Raw genomic sequence first — 21,249 nt, forward strand, 5'->3', positions numbered from 1 at the left:
AATGTATACTTATTTAGCACCCATAGAACAGATTTGGTAAAATTTATACATTGCTTTCTAGTATAAAAAACAGATATAATATGAAATAAGAAAGCAAGCACATTCCATCTGAATTACACTTGCTTACTTGGTAATGATTTAGACTTTGTAAATATTTTATTTCTCATGAGGTACAGTTTTCTCATATATTTTTATGAAACTCTTGAGAAGGAACCTGCAAGTACTTTCATCCATTTTTCTGAATACGAGTTTGGGAAGCACACAGCTTCTGCAAGGGAAGATTGAGTGGTCAATAGATAATGATCCACTAGCAGAAATATGTACGGGCCTATTAGAAATAATGACATATATTCTTTACATTTTTTTTAGGGTCTATTCTTCTTTGTGTTAGAAGTGTGAAAAGGCAGGAAAAGTTTAAAAGTTGCATGAGTAGAATGGAAAGTATTTCCGGAACTGTCATGTCATTCACTGCAAAGGTGATGAAAGTGTTTATAAATCTCTCCATTTAGGAGGAGTTTTCATCTCCTGAAGAAAAATGAAAAGCTACTTAGAGAACTTAGGAACTTGGATTCAAGGCAGTGGTAAGTCGTTGGAAGATCTAGACATAAGTAGCAACTCACAGCTATTTCTCTGTTTAGAATAATAATGTGGGGCGGCGCCTGTGGCTCAGTGACTAGGGCGCCGGCCCCATATACCGAGGGTGGTGGGTTCAAACCCAGCCCCAGCCAAACTGCAACAAAAAAATAGCCGGGCCTTGTGGCGGGTGCCTGTAGTCCCAGCTGCTCGGGAGGCTGAGGCAAGAGAATCACATAAGACCAAGAGCTGGAAGTTGCTGTGAGCTGTGTGATGCCACGGCACTCTACCAAGGGCAGTAAAGTGAGACTCTGTCTCTACAAAAAAAAAAAAAAAAAAAAAGAATAATAATGTGAATAATGTTCTAAATAGTGAGTATCACTGTACTATTTGGCCATAACTTTATGAACAGAAGCTGTTTCATTTACAGAAATTAAACGGAAATAATAAATTTTTTCAGAAAAATTTAGGACTGCATATTTTAATTTGGAATCATTGAATTGCTTATATGTTTTTTATACATTTCAGAATCACCTTTTGAATTTTAGGAAACTAATAAACCTGTAAAATATCCTTTGGTTTTTCATATATTCAGGCAGACATTAGTCACTTCTCTCATAAATTAAATACAGTGATTCTGATGGATTAGGAAGCTAATTTGAAACAAACAACTTACCATAACATTAGTGTTCTAAAGCACTGCAGAGGAATAAGATGATTCAGGCCTTTTCTCACATTCGTTATTTTTAGCTTTTTTCAGAATGACCTTTTTAAAAATAATGTTTATTTGGTCATTACAGAAAATGTAAAACAAAATTAATTTATGTTTTTATAATAGTAACATTTGTTTATTTTCATAATTTATTTTTGGATATATATGCTTTTTATGTAAAACTGGAATCATAGGTTACATACTAAGTTTTGAAAAATTTTGCATTATATTGTGGGCATTTCATCAGATATTGTTGCAAAAATAACCATAAAGGTGCCAAGTTTTGTGATTGCTGGACATTGGTTTTTAGTCACCTAATTTGTTTTAACCATAGGATAGATTCCTAACAAATAGAATTATTAGGTCAAATCATAAAAGCATATTTTAGGCCAGGTATATTGCAAAATTGCTTTCCATTAAGTAATAATTTGTAGTCCCACCAACATTATGTAAGGCTTTTTTAATCTTTATATTTTAAGAGGCAGATCATGGTTATCTCTTTAACGTTTTTTATTACTAGTGAAGTTGATATTTTTCAAATATTTGTATGAAATTTTCTTTCTTTTTTTTCTTGTGGTTTTTGACCGGGGCTAGGTTTGAACCCGCTATCTCCAGCATATGGGACTGGCGCCCTACAACTTGAGCCACATGCGCGCCCTATTTGTATGAAATTTTAATCTGTTTCAAATTCTCCTGGTGCCCTTTCTCTGTTTTTCTGCTTAGGAATTTTTCTTAATTGTAAGAATGCTCCCAATATATTTATTTGTAGGATAAAGATTACATTTTGTACTATTTCTGGGAGTTTTCCCAGTTGTTGTTTAGCTTTCAGTTTTCAATGACTTTAGATTCTTTAGCATATAGGGTTTTCTTTCTTTTTTTTTTTTTTGTGAGCGTCACACAGCTCACAGCAACCTCCAACTCCTGGGCTTAGGCGATTCTCTTGCCTCAGCCTCCCAAGTACCTGGGACTACAGGCACACGCCACAGTGCCTGGCTATTTTTTCGGCTGGGGCTGAGTTTGAACCTGCCACCCTCAGTATATGGGGCTGGCGCCCTACCCACTGAACAACAGGCGCCACCTAGGGTTTTCATTTTTATGTAGCCATATCTCTTACTATTTTTCTTTGAATTTCCTCAGTTTGTTGTGCTTAGAGAATTCAATGTTGAAATTAAACATTTTACTATATTTCCTTCTAGATCTTTATTTTGTTGAAGTGTAAATTATTTTACATTTAATTCTTTATTCTAGAATACCTTTTGATTTATAGAATGATAACTGAAACTAATTTGAATGTTTGAAAAGTCTTTTTCTGTAATTTATTGAATAAACCATATTTTCCCATTGATTTGAGGTTTCTGTTATCAAATGTTAAACTGCTTCAAAGCTGTTTATTTCTATTGATTTGTCTATAATTTTTGTGCAGATGTTGCCCTATTTCATAATAGCATTAAAATATATTTTAATATCTGATAAGCCTATTCTTCCTCACCCTGCCTACCACATTATTATTTCCTTCAATAGTCTTACCTATTTATGCTCTTGCTATTTCAAGAAAAAGTTCCCATTGGTATTTTAATTGGATTTTTCAGTGCAGCTGTCATATAGAAAGAATAGGCATCATTATAATCATCACTCTTCTCATTCATAATCATAGTATCTTTTCATTTATTCTTTTTTTTTTTTCTAAGAGGCAAAGTCTTACTCTGTTGCCCAGGCTGGAGTGCTGTGGTTCAGTGGTAGCTCAGTGTAATCTCAAACTCCAAGGGCTCAAATGATCCTTCTGTTTCAGCCTTCCAAGCAGGGAGGACCTATAGGTGTGTACTATTATGCCCAGCTATTTTTTTAATTTTTTGTAGAGACAGGGTCTCACTATTTTGCCCAGGTTGGTCTTGAAACAGTAGCCCCAAGCAATCCTCCTGTTTTCAGCCTCCCTGGCACTGATATTACAGGCATGAGCCACTATGCCCAGCCTACTTTTCATTTATTCTGAGACCCAGAATGGAATTGTTTTGTTGCTATCCTGAATGGGATTTTTTCCCCTATGATGATATTTTCTGGGTTTTTCTGTTTAATATTTATCTTGTATCTAAACACTTTAGTGAATTCTTGATTTTAAACATTTATTTTCTCTTTCTTAGGATTTGCTGATATATAATCATCTGCAGATAATCACCTTTCCCTTGGTTATCCTTGTTTTTGTTAGGTCTTACTGTATTGACTAGAACTTGAAGGATAGTGTTAAATAATATGGAAACAGATATCCTGTTTCCTGATTTTAATGGAAAAAAATCTTCTGTTTCATCATTACAGAATGTATCATTTATTGATTTAAAATAGATAATTTTTATCATGCTGATAAATTTTTATCATGCTGTTTTCTAATTTTGTAAAGAAAGGATATCAAATGATATCAAAATTCTTTTCAGCATCTGTTTGAATTTTTATGGTTTTGATTTCTTAACTAATTGTCATTTATTACATTTAAAGTTGCTAATATTAAATAATCTTTGTGTTTTGGTGGCAAGCCCTGCCTGGTCTTTTGACTTCCTAATGTGTTAGATTTAATAGAATTTCATTTTGAATTAGGGAATAGTCCACCTATTAGCAGGTTCTGTAGTAGGTTTTTTTTTTTCTGTTTTTGTTATGTTTTTAGAGATAAGGTTATATCCAGCCTCATAAAATGAGTTTTATCTATTTTTTGAAATTTTGGAAAAATCAGTAAAATTGTTAATTTCATTTTTCCATCTTTATTAGTTTTGTCTTGTTTTCCTTTAGCTTTAAGTCAGTATCATTGTTTCTTGGTTTTTATTTTATAAAAATCCATTTCATTTAGGTTTTCAAATAGAGTCATAGAAGTTGGGAGAGAAGAAATTTATGCATGGTGTCATATATCCCCTTTCTCATTTTAGTTTTGTGTGTTTTTTAAATTTTTCTTAATGCAGATAATCTACTTGGTCTCTTCAAAGAAACAGTTTTTAATTATATTCTATGATGTTCTGTTTCTAACTGATTAATTTCTGTTTTTGTTACTTCCTTCTTCATAAGCTTTGTTTCCTTATGCCTAGAATTAAATTATTTTTGTCTTAGTTTCATTCTTTATTACTTAACAACGAGATAATCTTAGGCTGTAAATTTCTCTCTCTCTCTTTTTTTTTTTTTTTTTGCAGTTTTTGACCAGGGCTGGGTTTGAACTCGCCACCTCCAGCATATGGGGCCAGCGCCCCACTCCTTTGAGCCACAGGCACTGCCCAGTTTTTCTCTCTCTTTTTTCCTATTCATCCTTTTATGTCTTAACTTAAATATCACTTTTTCTGGAAAGCCTTTCCCTGGATTACTCCTACCTTTTACCTTCCTTCCCAGATTATGTTTGGATCTCCTTCCATGTGCCTTCCTAGAACCCTGTTAACACTTCCCTGTTGTTGCATTTATCACACAGCATTATTATAATTATCGTTATTGTCTAGGTACTCCATTACTTTTTTCCAAGATAGTTAAAAGAACTCCCTAAGTAATCTGTGGGTTCTCAATTCTGACACTTCTCCCAAATAATTTATGTTTGGTACTAAGTAGTCAAGTTCTTGGGGACAGGAATCATATCTCTGTCTTGCTCACCTCAACCTGCTAGCTGTACGTCTGCTACTCAACTAAAGCTGTTTTTCAGAAGGTTAGTATTCTGACTGTCAAGTCTAAAGTTATGGTTTTTACCATAACTTTAACTTGGTTCTCACCAGCTTCATTAATTTGTCTGATTAATTAAACTTAATTTAAATTTAATTCAATAGCCATGTTTTAAAATTAGAGCAGTTTTAAGTTTATAAAAAAACTAATTGGGAAGTACGGAGAGTTTCTGTATAACCCATTCCTTCTAGTCATTGTTTCCCCTATTATTTATATCTTGTATTAGTATAGTATATTTTTTAAAACTGATGAACCAATATTAATATATTATTATTCACTAAAGATTATAGTTTACATTAGGGCTCACTCTTCATGTTATATATTCCATGGGTTACGACAAACGTGTAATAACATGTATCCATCATTAATAGTATCATATAGAATAGTTTCACTGCCCTAAAAATCCTCTGTGTATTAAATCCCCTAAAAGTTTGATACTACTGTTTATTCTCTCTGTAAAATATTTTGCTTCTCCAACTTGTATGACACTAAAGTTACCCACATCAACTCTTTTTTTTTTTGGAGACAGAGTCTCAATGTGTTGCCCTTGGTAGAGTGCTGCAGCGTCACAGCTCACAGCAACCTCAAACTCTTGGACTAAAGTGATTCTCTTGCCTCAGCCTCCAAGTTGAAGAATTAATTTTAAACAAAACAATATACTTTTTTTCTTAATGGGCTCAAATAAAAATTTATTCTAATTACATGTCAATAAGACAACTTTTGAGCTGCTTTCTTAAGTCAGAAAACCTGGAAACAAACCTAATTACTTGTCTGGAAGACAGGGAGGAAAAAAAAATGAAAGATTACCTTGTTTACAGACTTAACTCATTAGACAACTTAATAGATCCTTTTTTTCTTTGACTAGACTAATAGATCCCTTTTCTTCATGGTTGAACCACCAGATTTTTAAATTTCGAATCTCAAAAAGACATTTATTATTTTATTGCAGAGTATATATATGGGGGTTCAGAAGTGCTTATAACTTGCCAGATATCACTGTGAATTTCCAGTAGTAAGCTAATGATATTTTGCTAGTACTGTACATATAGCATATTTGTAGTTGCGAGTTCACTAATTTTAATTACTTTTTCTCATAGATTTGCCTCATTATTCACTCTCTGGTGCATGCATATTAATCAAATAGCAATGTAACAAACCTTTTAGCAACTATAGTCAATAGGAAAAAAAAGGAATGGTGAAAGGTTAAAATTTGGCATAAAAGGCAACTAAAGTCTGCTTTTCTTTTTTACATTTTAAAGATTTATGTTCTATTCTTTTCCTACATGGCACATATATTTCTCTCAACTTTTGGATTTACATAGTGTCAGATGAACATTTCTATGCAACTTTTTCCAATTTTATAAATTGTGATTCGTAAGTTCTGATTGATAGCCATTGACCTAGAAAAGTGAGAACACTGAGAGGCTCCCCTTCTCCAAGATTAGAATTTATACATTATAATAGCGTATGCTTACAAATTAAATTTTTAATAGCTTTCTGACTGAGACATAAATCGTATAAAATACAATTCACATTAAAGTGTACATATTTTTAGTAAATTCACAAGATTGTGCAACTATCACTATAATCTAAGAGTACTTTAGTCATTCTAAAAGGAAACCTAGTATTCATTACCAGTTACTTCCCATTTCTCCAACATCCCACTCCCTATCCCCCAGCCCTAGATAATACTAATCTACTTTCTGTCTCTGTAGCTTTTCCTATTGTACACATTTTATATAAATGGAATCAAACAATGTGTACTCTTTTGTGGAGGCTTCTTTCACTTAGCGTAGATTCAGGTTCATTCATGCTGCAGCATGTCTTTACTTCATTTCTTTTATTACCAAATAATATTCCATTTTATGGCTATACTGCATTTTGTTTATCCATTCATCAGTGGACGGACATTTGGGTTGGTTTCACTTTCTGGCTATTATGAATAATGCTGCTGTGAACACTCACGTACAGCTTTTTGTGTGGACATGTTTTCAGTTCCCTGAATATATACCTAGAAGTAGAATTGTGGAATGATATGATAACTCTCTGTTTAAAATTTGGAGGAACTGCCATACTATTTTATACAGTAGCCCCACCATTTTACATCCCCTCCAACAATGCCTGAATGTTCCAAATCCTCCACATGCTAGCCTAAGCTTGTTATCGTTGGGTTTTTTTATTATATTCCTCTTGGTGGATGTGAGTGGTATATTGTTGTGATTTTGATTTGTATTTCCTAATGACTTACGATGATGAGTATATTTCATTGCTAATAGGCCATTTGTATATCTTCTTCAGAAAAATATTTGTTAGATCTTGTACTGGTTGAATAGTATCCCCTCAAAATTTTATGTCCACCTAGAACCTCAGAATGTAGCTTTGAAATGGGTTTGCAGATAGAATTAGTTGAGATGAGGTCATACTAGATTAGATTCAACTCTAAAGCTGATGGTCGGTGTTAAGAAAAGCCATTATGCATTGCATACAGACATATGCACACAGAGAGAGAAGATGGCCTTGTGAAGATGGAGGCAGAAATTATAGTGATAGGGCTATAAGCCAGGAATGCCTAAGATTGTTGGCAACCACTACAACTAAGAAGAGATGAGGGAGGGATTCTCTCCTAGAGCCTTTGGAGGAACCATGGCCCTGTCAACACCTTGATTTCTAACTTTAGCATCTAGAACCATGACAGAATAGATTTCTATTGTTGAAAGCCACCTAGTTTGTGTACTTTGTTACAGAAACCCTAGAAAGGTAATGCAGAATTCTTTGCCTATTTTAAAAATTGTGTTATCTTTTTGCTATTGAGTTGTAAGTTCTGTAGGCATTAAGGATACAAAACTTTGCAGATGTATGATTTGCCAACACTTCTTTTGTAGACTCATTTTCTTAACAGTATTATCTATAGCACAAAAATTTTTTATTTTTGCCTATTTTTCTATTTCATCACTTAGGCTTTTTGTGTTATATTTTAAAAGACCTTTCCTAATTCAAGGTCTTGGTTTTTTTCTAAGACTTTTATACTTTTAATGCTTATATTTTAGATTTATGATCTGTTTTTATTTAATTTCTGAATATGGTATGAGTCCAGGCTTCTTTTGCATGTAGCTATCTAGTTGTCCCATTTGTTGTAGAGATTCTTCTTTTCCTCTACTGAATTGTCTTGGTGCTGTTATCAAAAAGCAGTTGACCATAAACATAAGAGTTTATTTCTGGATACATGATCTGTTTTACTGACCTATATATCTGTTCTTATCCTAGTACTACAGTGCCTTGATTACTTTTGTATAGTAAGTTCTGAAATGAAGTATGAATCTTCTTTTAACTCTGTTCTTTTTTTTTTTTTTTTTCCAGGATAGTTTTGGTCATTTTGAATCTGTTGCATTTTCCTGTAAATTTTAGGATCAGCTTGTCAGTTTCTTTCTACAATAATGCAGCGGACTTTTTGATAAAGATTTTATTAAATCTGTAGATCAATTTAGGGAACACTATTATCTTTTCAGTCCATGAACGTGAGTTTTTTTTTTTTAATTTAGGCTTTAATTTCTTTCAATGATGTTTTGTCATTTTTAGATGTAAGTTTTACACTTATTGGTAAATTTATACCCAAGAATTATTATTTTTGTTGCTATTATAAAAGGAATTTTTTTTAACATTTTGTTTTTGGAATGTTTATATTACTAGTGTATAGAAATACAATTGATTTTTGTATGTTGATCTTATGTCCTGCTGAATAATAACCTGCTGAATAATAACCTTGTTGAACTTGCGTATTAGATCCAATAGCTTTTTACTGTATTCCTTAGGATTTTCTATATATAAAATCATCTCATGTATACGTGGGACATTTTTACTTCTTCTTCTCCAATCAGATTACTCATTCAGAGTCTTAACTTCTTATAGATATATTCAGATATTCTACTTGTTCTTAAGGTTATTTTTCAAAATTTGTGTCTTTCTAGGAATTTGTCCATTTAATCGGAATTTATCTAATTTTTTGGCATATGATTGTTCGTAACATTTTCTTAACACTTTATATTTCTGTGAGGTATGTATGATGTCCCTTCTTTTATTCCTGGTTTTACTAATTTAAGTCTTTTTCTCGCTCAGTCTGGCTAAAGGTTGTCAATTTTGTTCATTATCTTAATCTTAAAGAAGCAATTTCTGGTTTCATTGATTTTTCTGTACTTTCTACTTCATTTATTTCCACTCTAGTCTTTATTATTTCCTTTCTTCTCTTGCCTTTTTTTTTCTTTTGTCCTGCCTATTTTTTTTTTTTTTTAAGAGATGAGGGTCTCATTCTGTGCCCATGCTGGAATGCAGAGGGGAACAGTCATAGCTTACTGTAGCCTCAAATTCCTAGGCTTCAGCAATTCTCTTGCCTCAGTCTCCCAAGTAGCTGTGATTGCAGGCATGAACCACCATATTGGGCTTCTTTTGCTGGCTCTGAGTTTAGTTGCTCTTCCTTATCTATTTTCTTAAGGTAGAAGCTTTAGTTATTGGTATGAAAGCTTTTCTTTCTTTCTTTCTTTCTTTTTTTTTTTTTTAAGAGGCAGAGTCTCACTCTACCAACCTCAGTAGAGGGCCATGGGGTCACAGCTCACAGCAACCTGCAGCTCCTGGGCTTAGGTGATTATCTTGCCTCAGCCTCCCAAGTAGCTGGGACTGGGACTACAGGCGCCCACCACAGTGCCCAGCTGTTTTTTGTTGTAGTTTGGCTTGGGCCACATTCGAACCTGCCATCCTCGGTATATGGGGCCAGGGCCCTAACCCACTGAGCCACAGGTAGCGCCCAAAAACTTTCTTTCTTAATACAGGCATTTAGATTTATGAATTTTCCAATGAGTACTACTTTACTGCATGCCATCAATTTTGGTATGTTGTATTTTTATTTTGATTTGTCTCTGTATATTTTCTAATGTTTGTGATTTATTCTTTAACCCATTGGTTACTTGGGGAGTGTGTTGTTTTATTTCCACACATTTGTAAATTTTCCAAATTTTCTCTTCTTAATTTCTGCTTTCACTCCATTGTGGATAGAAAGTATACCTTGCATGATTTCAGTCCTTTTAATTTTTTAAAGGTTATTTTATAGCCTCCTATATACCCTGTTTCCCCTGTCTTATTTTAAGGTGTGCTCCCAAAGATGCGCTAGGTCTTATTTTCGGGGAAACAGGGTAGTTTTCCTGGAAGATATTTTATGTATGCTTGAAGAGAATATCTTTCCTGCTACCATAGGTACAGTGTTCCAAAGATATCTTTTAGGTCTAGCTGGGCTATACTGGTATTCAAGTCTTCTATTTCCTTTGATATTTTCTAGATTTTCTGTCCATTATTGAAAATGGGATATTAGAGTCTCCAGCTATTATTGTGGAAATGTCTATTTGTGCCTTCAATTCTGTCTTGGTTTTATATCATGTATTTTGGGGCTTGCTCTTAGATGAATATATGTTTGTAATTTGTATGTCTTTCTGTTAGATTGGCCTTTTATCATAAATTGTCTCTCTGTATCTGTAACATTTTTTGTTTTAAAGTCTAATACTACTCTAGCTCTCTTACTTTATTTTTTCCATTCCTTTGACTTTCTACTTTGTGTCTTTGAATCAAAAATAGATTGACTTTTTTAGTAATTGTTATAGGCTTAGTCATTTGTTTTATTTTCTAGCAACTTATCTTCCCCACAGTATGTAGCCTTTAATTTCCCTGCTCAGATTTTTAAAAAATTGGTTAGAAGAACCCTGGTTATTTAGGGTTCTTCTCTATTTTGACATCTGCTTACTGACCAAAGTTTATGCTTTATTCGCCTTAGTTCATTAGATTTTTATTGTTTACTGTTGGATGTGAATGCCTTTTAGAGTTCAGAGTGTTTGTTTATGGTTTTTTTATCCCACATTCACCTAGAGATGAATAGTTTGAAGGTCCTCTGTCTGACTACCACAAAAAGGATACAGTCTTAGGTATGAACAGTCTTTCATACTAACAGGAATGACTAGATGTTTTAAGTCTTGGGTTCCTAGGAGTTAACTCTGAATTCAAATAGGTTTTTATTCAGTGGCAGTGACATTTTACCTGTGTTAGGTGTGATAGGTCTGTATGTGGCTTTGGGAATGCTTTCTTACTCTACATCTTACTCTAATTGTTCCTGAATGGGTGTAGCCTAGTGCATATCCACAGGCTGCTCAACTTCCACAATTGACTCTGACTCCCAGAAGGGCTTTTCATAGCTGTCTCTTTTCCTGATTTTTTTCCGTTAAACTTCTGCTGCTTTGCTCTTTTGTTTGTGTCAGCTTCTCCTAGTTGCTTACCTCTAAGCTCTGTTCTACATAAAGTCAGTCCCCTCTGGTAGAGCTGACGCTGATTTCTTTGTCCTTATGACTTATCCTTCACCCTGGGAAGAACCTGTTTGTCACTCTTTCTGAGCTGGGGTCTGAGACCAGCTATTTCTGGAGTGACTCCTCACTCTGTAAGTGGACACCTGGGAGATACATCCAATAGTAGTCCCTGGTCTTCTCTGCTTGCTTTTTCTACTGGAAGCTCTATACTATGAGCACGTTGGAATAGGAAAGGTTGGGACCCTCAGCCTTTCGCACTTGGAGCTTCTTCCATAAGGGAGGGGGCTGAATGAGGGAAGGGAGACCTGCTCTTTTCAGCCACACTTATCTAGAATAGAGCTTCTGTAATATGGAGCCAGGGAAGGATCACAAATATCTTCAGTAATCTGTCTCTTACAGGTGAAACCATAGCCCCAGATGAGTTGCTGGAGAGAAAGGGAGCCTCTGTCTTCTAGGCCTTAGTAAATTGCCCAGGGCAGATCTTTGGCAACAAAGAGCTGTGTGTAGGGTAAAGGGACTTTCTGTAACTCACATGTTGCAAATCTGTGTTCTTACCAAGATGTAGTAAATTTTCTTGAATCAATGTTTTCCCATTTGCTGTATGACTTTAGGACAGTATATCTGGAGATTAATGATATATTAAAAAATAATTTTCAACAGTTAAGTCATGTTTTGCTTGGGAGACAGGCCACATAGATACTTATTCTGCAATTCTGCAAATCTCCCTCACCTTCAAATTATATTTTACTGCTTGCACTAGATTATTCTAATAATCACACATTGGGCATGCTGAAAGTTTATGTGTTTACCACCTAAAGTGAAATATTCCCATTATTGAAAACAGCTAAAACCACCCTTGTTGTTAATATTGAAATCCATAATCATGATTTGGCAACTTCTTTAAGACGAACTGGAAAACATGGTTGTCAGACTAAATTTACTTTAATTCTTATTTCCTTGTTATTGGTTGTAGTTTGTTTTTTTAATTCTGCATGGTACAGCAGTGAAAACTTTACTTCTGTTCATAAATTTAGTAAATTTTCTTAAATGAATGTTTTCCCATTTGCTATATGACTTTAGGACAATATCTGGGTATGAATGATACCTTAAAAATATGGTATAGCCTGGTTAACTTGGAGAGCCAAATTTCAAACCAGAAATTTGCTTTTCTGAACACTTTCAAATTTAGAAAAAACTAAAAATAAAATGTCTAAGAACATGGCAATTACTCTGTACAATTTTATGTTTGTATATAGTCATTTGCTACATACTGATGTTTCTGTCAGCAATGCATCACATATATGGTGGTCCTCTGATAAAATTATAATACCATATTTATACCATACTTTTCTGTGTTCAGATACACAAATACTTACCATTTGTTACAGTTGCCTATAGTAACCAGCATAGTAACAAGCTGTACAGGTTTGTATAGGAGCAATAAATAGGCTATTCCAAATATATATCCTTGGTAGGCAATACTGTCTAGGTTTGTATAAGTGCATTCTAAAATGTTCACACAATAACTAGATTCCTAACAACACATTTTTCAGAACAACCCCTGTAGTTAAGCAGAACATGACTGGCTGTGTATGTTTCTTTTTCTGTATTGTAAGTACTGTAAAGGAACAGATCATTTCTCACTCATCTACTTATTGAACCTGGGATTCACAAACATCATGCGACAGACAATTCTTCAAATATGCTCACACCTATGTGTCTGTCCTCCTTCATACTCTTTCTCTTCATTTATCAAATCTTTCTTATCTATCTCCTAACTCAATACTTCTTATTCTTTAGATTTCTTTGTTTCTACAGTCAGAAGTAATCATGCCTTTCTTCTGTTGCAAGGGCGATTTTGTAACTTTTATAATTTTTTACTTGTATTTATTTGTCACCTTCTGTAGACTGTAAGATCTAAGACTTTTCATCTTTTTATTGCCACATAGTTTGTACCTAAAACTTAATTTTTGGATGAATGAATGTATAAATTATGATTAAATGAATGGTATATTCTTTTGTTTTATAGCCGAGAGACGCACAAGATTGCAGTATTTTATGTTGCTGAAGGACAAGAGGACAAACACTCCATTCTTACCAATACAGGAGGAAGTCAAGCTTATGAGGATTTTGTCGCTGGTCTTGGTTGGGAGGTATTGTTTTTAAATTGTATGAAATATTTTATTTGTATTTGGAAGCAGAGGGTTATTTTTAGGAGATACAACAACTTAAAAATGGATTTGTTAATATTTCTGCCTTACATGTAATCTACAAATATAGCAGCGGTTGGGACTTTGAAAGGAAAGATGTTTATTGTCATGGAGACAACATATTGTGAAAAAATACTAAATTCATATGTTTAGAAGATATAGATGTTCCTTATAGCTGTGACCATCACACTGGTGTTCTTTTTTTGTTTTTAGACTGAGTCTCACTCTGTTGCCCTGGGTACAGTGCCGTGGCATCATCGTAACTCACAGCAACCTCAAACACTTGGGCTCAAGCGATCTTCTTGCCTCAGCCTCCCAAACTGGTGTTCTTGAAACTAAGATACAAGGGCTAACTAAAGCTTTCCATAGTCACCCAGACACACTTAGTGGAAATGCTTTTTTTAAGTATTAAAAAATTGTCAATAGACTTTCTGTTAAAAAGATTATAAAAGTGTTAGTAATAAGTGAGGGAGACATGAAAAAGAAGAAGAAATGGAGGTGACTCACCCTTCCCTAATTTCGAATTTACTAGAGAGCAAAGCAGTTGAGATAATGTAGTCATGCTGACCTAAGAATAGATTTATAAAATCAGTGGAATAGAATCAAGAGTCCAGAGATAAACCCACATATCTACAGTCAACTGTTTTTTGACAAGGGTGCCAAGACTATCCAGTGAAGAAAGAACAGTTTTTTCGACAAATGGTGCTGGGTCAACTAGATGGCCATGTGCAAAAGAATGAGTCAGACCCTTATCTCATACCATCTACAAAAATTAACTCAAGTGGATCAAAGACCTGAATGTAAGACCTAAAATTACAAAACCTTAGAAGAGGATATAGGGGTAGATTTTTGTGATCTTGGATATTGCAAAGGATTTTCAGATAATCAGAAGACACCTAATTTTTAAAAGAGAACCCAAATAGACAATGCTACAGAAAATGGTATATAAATGGCCTATAAGCACATGAAAAAAATTGCAGCATTATCAGGGAAATGCAAATCAAAACTATAATCAAATAACACTTCACACCCAGTAAGATGGCTAGAATCAAAAAGTCAAAAAATAAACAACTATAAGCTAGGATTTAGAGCAATCTGAACCCACGTGCACCGCTAGTGGGAATGTAAAATGATACGATCACGGTGGAAAACTGGCAGTTTGTCAGACAGTTAAACATAGGAGTTGCCATATGACCAGACAGTTCTACTCCTCGGTATATACCTAAGAGAAATGAAACTGTATGTCCACACAAAAATCTATACGTGAATGTTTATAGCAGCATTATTAATAATAGCAAAATGGTTGAAATAGCCCAGTGGATGAGTAGATACACAAAATGTGGTATTTCCATACAGTAGAGTATTATTCAGCCATAAAAAGGAATGAAGTGATGACACATACTTTAGGGCTGAGGAATGACAGATTGGTGAGTTTTCTGGATTTTCTTTTTGCCTCATATATCCCAGACTTGGAGCTGAAGAAGCTAGCAACCTCGAAATACCAACAGGCACAGTTTTGCACTGGGGGACTCTGAGTAAAGGATACATGAGATTTTTAAAATTATTATTTCATTTCTTCATGTGACTCTCCAGATACTTAATTTTTAAGAAGTAGAGATGAACAAAGAAATTTTAAAGAGTAGAGATCAAAAACGTTAACAGCAAAGTCATACTAAATTGAGACTCCTTTACATAATCAGAGACAAAAGAGAATTGACTTGAAAGTAAATCAATTTATTACTAAAACAAAATAAAACAAAAATTTTACTGTAAGAATCCATTTGTCACCTGCCAGATTAGCAAAGATCATAAAGTTTGATAATAATATTTGGAAGGGCATGAGGAAAACAGGCATTCTCATACAACATTGGTACTGACTATGGACAGCAATTTAGTAGTGTATTTCAAGATCAGAAGTGCACATGCCCTTTGCCTGAAAATTTCACTTTTAGCTATTGTCTATAGATCGACTTTCACAAGTGCAACGTGGTATGTTCAACATTATTCACTGCAGCACTGACTGTAATAGCAAAAGATTGAGAAGACCCTAAATATCCTTCAAGTAAGGAACTAATTAAATTATTGTACATCAATAAAATAATCTTCTGTGAAGAAGCCATGAAAACAAAAAAATGAAGAGGCTTGTTATTGAGTATTTTTCAAGATTTATTAATTACAAAAAGGAAAGGGCAGAATACTGTATATGCGTGCACTGTGTGTGTGCAGAAGTACATGTTTGTGCATGCACGCATACAGACATGTAAGAATTTAATTGTAAAACTGAGCATAGTGGCTCATAACTGATCTCAACTACTCTGAAGGCTGAGGCAGGAGGAACACTTGAGGCCAGGAGTTTGAACGCAGCCTGGGCAACATAGCAAGATCCTCATCTCTAACCAAAAATAATCAGGCATAGTGGCATGCATTTGTAGTGCTAGCTATTTGGGAAGCTAAGGCAGGATTATCACTTGAGTCCAGGAATTAAGAGGCTAGAGTGAGCTTGATCATGCCACTGAGCTCCAGCCTGGATGACAGAGCAAGACTTAAAAAGAAAAGAGAAGAATTATATGCAGAGAAAACCTTTGGAGAAATACTTGAATTGCTTTCTGTAAGGGTAACTGAGTAGTTGGAGGTGAGAAATACAAAAGGAAGAATTTAAATATACCTTTTTATACTTTTGAATTTCTAATTAAGTGTATTAGTGGGTCAAAAAATAAACTTAAAAACTTTAAGTTCTTCAGACATTTGTGCTGTTTCCAGATTTGAGTAATTATGAGTAAAGTAATTATGTCCTCTAGACATTTTCAAAAAAAAAATTTAAGTTCTTGAGGCAATTTTATAATAATAGTATAAAAACTAATCTGTCAATCATATGTTCATTCATTAGGAATTGATACTGATATTTGAGACATGTTGAATTAACAGGGGCAGGGATTTTGTTTTGTAATTCTCAATTTTATCAAACATTCAGATTTTGTTGCAGTAAAACATTGGCATAAATGGTTTTCTCTAAGTGGAGAGATACAGATAATTTTCGATTTTTCTTTTTTCTTCTATAGAGCCCTCATTTTCTATAGTGAACACAAATTCTTGGCTTCTGTGCATCATGCCAGTCAAGGGAATATAGTGAAATGCAATGACCCTGATAGTAAATGTATATTATATTTATAGTCAGGAAATAAATTTTTTAAAATCCTTGTACAAATTAATTTGTTGTTTTTTAAATGCAATTATACTTAAGTTATGCATGTTTTCTTTTGGTTCTGAGTTATGATATATACAAACCAGGAAGCCAGTTTTATGAGTAAATGTAACACATCTAACTTAATCATTTTATTAAATTAACATTATTATTTTAACTTTTCTCCAAATCATTTCCAGATTTGATGTTTGGTCTCTGGCTTGGGGGTCCCCTGACACCCTTTATAATATACCATTAACACCTAGTAGCCTAACAAAAGATGCATCTTACACAGCAGTTGATTTGTTTCCTAATTATCTCCTGCTAATTAGAGATCTTCAAATACTTTAGAAAAAAATATAAGTGGGAACAGATCGACACTAATGAATAATTCTAGTTTAACTATTGGTTAATAACATGCAAAGACTTTGTTTTCAGTGTTTTTGGAAAGAGGAAAATTTGAATCTTTTCAATAACATTTTTGAGTTTTGTTTAGTTGACTAATTTTATGTGGTTCTTCATTGCTTCTAGATAAATCTTACAAACCATTGTGGTTTTATGGGAGGATTACAAAAAAACAAAAGTACTGGATTGACCACTCCATATTTTGCTACCTCTACAGTAGAAGTAATATTTCATGTATCAACAAGAATGCCTTCTGATTCTGATGATTCTTTGACCAAAAAAGTAAGTTCTGAGGAATAAAGTAGTTTAGAGTTAAAATCTTAGTAATTAACACCACTTATACATAAATATGTAAGTAATTAATTGATCAAGCACTATTTCTGGTTGTAGTGCTCTACTCTTCCCCTGATACTGTCTTTCTAAACAGGATTGCTATACGACAAACTATGTTTGTCTTAAAGAACAATGATGTGACTGAACATTACAGTCTTTATTTTTAATAAATTTTATTGTGTATATTTGAAGTTTACACACAATGTTATGGTATAACACAATATATGGTTATGATAGTGAAGAAAAATTATGTATCTGTCCTTTTACAGAGTGACTTTTTTCGTATGACGTAAACAGCTAAAATCTGCTTACTTAACAAAATTTTCAAATACTATACAATTTTATGAAGTTTAGTCCTCATGTTGTATATTAGATCTCTAGACTTGTCATCTACACTTTAACCTATTAGTCCTTACTTCCTCCCTCTCCCTCCTTACTCTACTGATGATAATCACTGTTTTATTGTCTTACCTCTGTATATTTGGTCTTTTTTAAATGATTCTGCATATAAGGGATATCATACAATATTTTTCTTTCTGTGTCTGGCTTATTTCACTTAGCATAATGTGTTCCAGGTCATCCACGTTGTGGCAAATGGCAGAATCTCCCTTTTTAAGGTTGAATAATATTCCTTTTGGTATATATTACATATTTTCCTATCTATTTGTCCAACAGTGGGCACTCAGGTTATTTCTATGTCTTGGCTATTGTGAATAATGCAACCATGAACATAGGAGTTGTAGGTATCCTTAGGAGGTGGTAATTTCACCCACTTTAGGCATATCTCCGGAGGAAGGATTGCTGGGTCAATTGGTAGTTCTATTTTTAATTTCTTTCAGAACCTCCACACTTTTCTCTATTAATACTGTACCAGGCTACATTCCCACCAACAGTGTTTCAGGGTTTCCTTTTCTTAACACCTTCACCATCATTTTTTTATTTATTGGCTTTTTAGTATTAGCATCCTAACAGGTGTGAACTGATATCTCATACTTGATTTTAATTTTCATTTGTGTGATGATTAATGTGATGTTGGACATCTTTTCGTATACCAGTTGGTCATTTTTATGTCTTCTTTGAGGAAATATCTGTTTGGGTCCTTAGCCCATCTTTTAATTGGTTGTTTTTCTGCTATTGAGTTGTAAGACTGTTGATAAGCTTTAGATATTAGTCCCTTATCAGTAGGCGGTTTGCAATTTTTTTGCCCAGTCTATACATTGCCTTTTCATTTTATTGATTGTTTCATTTGCTGTACAGAAGCCTTTTAGTTTGATGTAATCCCATTTATTTTTGCATTTGTAGCCAGGACTTTCGGTATAATATTCAAAATATCATTGCCAAAGACAATGTCAAGTAGCTTTTTCCCTGTGTTCTCTTCTAGGCTTATGGTTTTGTGTCCTGTATTTAGGTCTTTTGTCCATTTCAAATTGATATTTGTGTATGGTGTAAGACAAGGGTCCAGTTTCATTCTTTTGTGTGTGGACATTAACTTTTCCCAGGACTATTTCTCGAAGGGACTGTCCTTTCCCATTGGTCTTCTTGGTGCCCTTGTCAAAAATTATTTGACCTTATTATGTTTGGACTCATTTCTGGGCTCTTTATTCTGTTGCATTGGTCTGTGTTTCTGATTTATTTCAGTACCATCCTGTTTTGATTACTATAGCTTTGTAATATAACTTTAAATTAGGGAGCATGATGCCTCCAACTCTATTATTGTTTTTTTTTTTTTCTTTTTAAAAACTGGTGCCATAATAGGACTCAGTTTTTCTTTTTCTTATTTATTTATTTTTTTTTTTTGTAGAGTCTCACTTTATGGCCCTCGGTAGAGTGCCATGGCATCACACAGCTCACAGCAACCTCCAGCTCCTGGGCTTAAGCGATTCTCTTGCCTCAGCCTCCCGAGTAGCTGGGACTACAGGCGCCCGCCACAACACCCAGCTATTTTTTGGTTGCAGTTCAGCTGGGGCCGGGCTTGAACCTGCCACCCTCGGCATATGGGGCCGGCGCCCTACTGACTGAGCCACAGGCACTGCCCCAGGACTCTGTTTTTCTTATTCACAGTATTGCTTTGGCTATTCAGGTTTTTGTGGTTTCTTACGAATTCTGGGCATGTTTTTTCTATTTCTCTTAAGATTGGCATTGTAATTTTTGGTAGAGATTATATTATATCTCTATATTGCTTGGGGTAGTATGAAGATTATTAATTGTTCTGATCCATGAACACAAGATATCTTTCTGTTTGTGTCTTCAATTTCTTTCATCAATGTTCTACAGCTTTCAGTGTACAAATCTTTCACCTCCTTGGTTAAATTTATTCCTAAGTAACTTTTTTATGTTATTGTAAATAGGACTGTTTTCTTGATTTCTTTTTCAGCTAGGTCATTACTTGTGTATAGAAATATTAGTGATTTTTGTATGTTGATTTTACCTCTTGCACCTTTACTGATTGTATTTATTAGTTCAAACACTATTTTTGCAGAATCTTTGGGGTTTTCTATATATAGGATCATGTCATCTGGAAATATTAATACTTCTTTCCAATCGGGGTACATTTTATTTCTTCTTCTGGTCTGATTGCTCTTACTAGTACTTTTAGTGCTATGTTGAATAAAGTGTCAAGGGTGGGTATGCTTCCCTTGTGTCAGTGAAAAAGCTTTCATTTTAAGTGACCTTTATTATGATCAGGCACTTTTCTTCTAAACCTAAGCTGTCAAGAGTTTTATCAAGAATGGATGCTGGACTTTGTCAACTGCTTTTTTTCTACATCAATTGTGATGATTGATTATATGGTTTTTATCTTTTATACTGTTAATGTGATATAGTATCACATTGACTTGTTTGCATATGTTAAACAAGCCTTGCATGCTGGGGACAAATCCCATTTGATCGTGATGTGTAATCTTTTAGATATGTTATTGGATTCAGATTGTGTAAGTGTTGATCAGAGAGATTGACCTGTAGTTTTCTTTTCTTGTGATCTCACTATCTGACTTAGGTATCAAGTTGATGCTGCTAGCATTGTACAATGTATTTGGAAGTATCCCCTCCAGCTCTGTTTCTTGGAAGAGTATTGAGTATTGATTATAATTCTTCTTTGAGTATTTGGTAGAATTCGTCCATGAAGCCCTCTGGTTCTGGGCTTTTCTTTGTTTGAAGATTTTTAATTGCTTCTTCAGTGTCTTTACTTATTATTAGTTTGTTCAGGTTTTCTATTTCTTCCTTGGTTGTCTTGGTAGGCTGTCTTTTTCTAGGGATTTATTCATTTCCTCTAGGTTATTCAAATTGTTGGCATACAATCGTTCATAGTAGTCCCTTGTGACCCTTTTTATTGCTGAGGTGTTGATTGAAATATTTCCATTTTCATTCCTGATTGGTTATAGTCTTAAGGCAATTCGCTTTCAAGAAAATGGGTATATAACAAATTGAAAAATTTCTGTGTATGTTTTAATTTGTAAAACTGTATTTCAGATCCCTTAGCACAGCGGTTCTCAAACTGTGGGTCACGACCCACAGGAACTGTATTAAAGGGCCACAGCATTAGGACAGTTGTGAACCACTGCCTTACCACATGGACTAAGATAAAACATATATATTGTTTGAAGGAGAGGGGAAAAATAAAATTTTATTATGTTTATGTTGACTGAAGGTTGTATAATGATTATACTGATTGAGAAGAACTTAAAATGTAAATTAAAAGCACTAACAACACTGAAAAAATAACATGCTGTATCATAAATTTGAACTAAAACGAATAATAGCAGATAAAAGATGCATTATTAAATATATATTGCTACCTTAGAATTTATAAAGGATATGGTAGAA

The 21,249-nt window shown here is 34.0% G+C and overlaps 1 protein-coding gene across 6 annotated transcripts in view; it reads left to right on the forward strand.

Annotated features, from left to right (window-relative positions):
- Positions 1-21,249, forward strand: part of RALGAPA1 (Ral GTPase activating protein catalytic subunit alpha 1) — a 222,720-nt gene that overhangs the window by 150,763 nt on the left and 50,708 nt on the right. For all 6 annotated transcript variants that reach the window (XM_053593955.1, XM_053593957.1, XM_053593958.1 and 3 more), the window contains 3 exons: positions 510-581; positions 13,328-13,451; positions 17,221-17,376. In XM_053593955.1, the coding sequence (XP_053449930.1) occupies positions 510-581; positions 13,328-13,451; positions 17,221-17,376 (352 nt within the window). The remainder of the gene's footprint in view (positions 1-509; positions 582-13,327; positions 13,452-17,220; positions 17,377-21,249) is intronic.

Source organism: Nycticebus coucang, chromosome 6 (genome assembly GCF_027406575.1).
Source record: "Nycticebus coucang isolate mNycCou1 chromosome 6, mNycCou1.pri, whole genome shotgun sequence".
Taxonomy (NCBI): domain Eukaryota; kingdom Metazoa; phylum Chordata; class Mammalia; order Primates; family Lorisidae; genus Nycticebus; species Nycticebus coucang.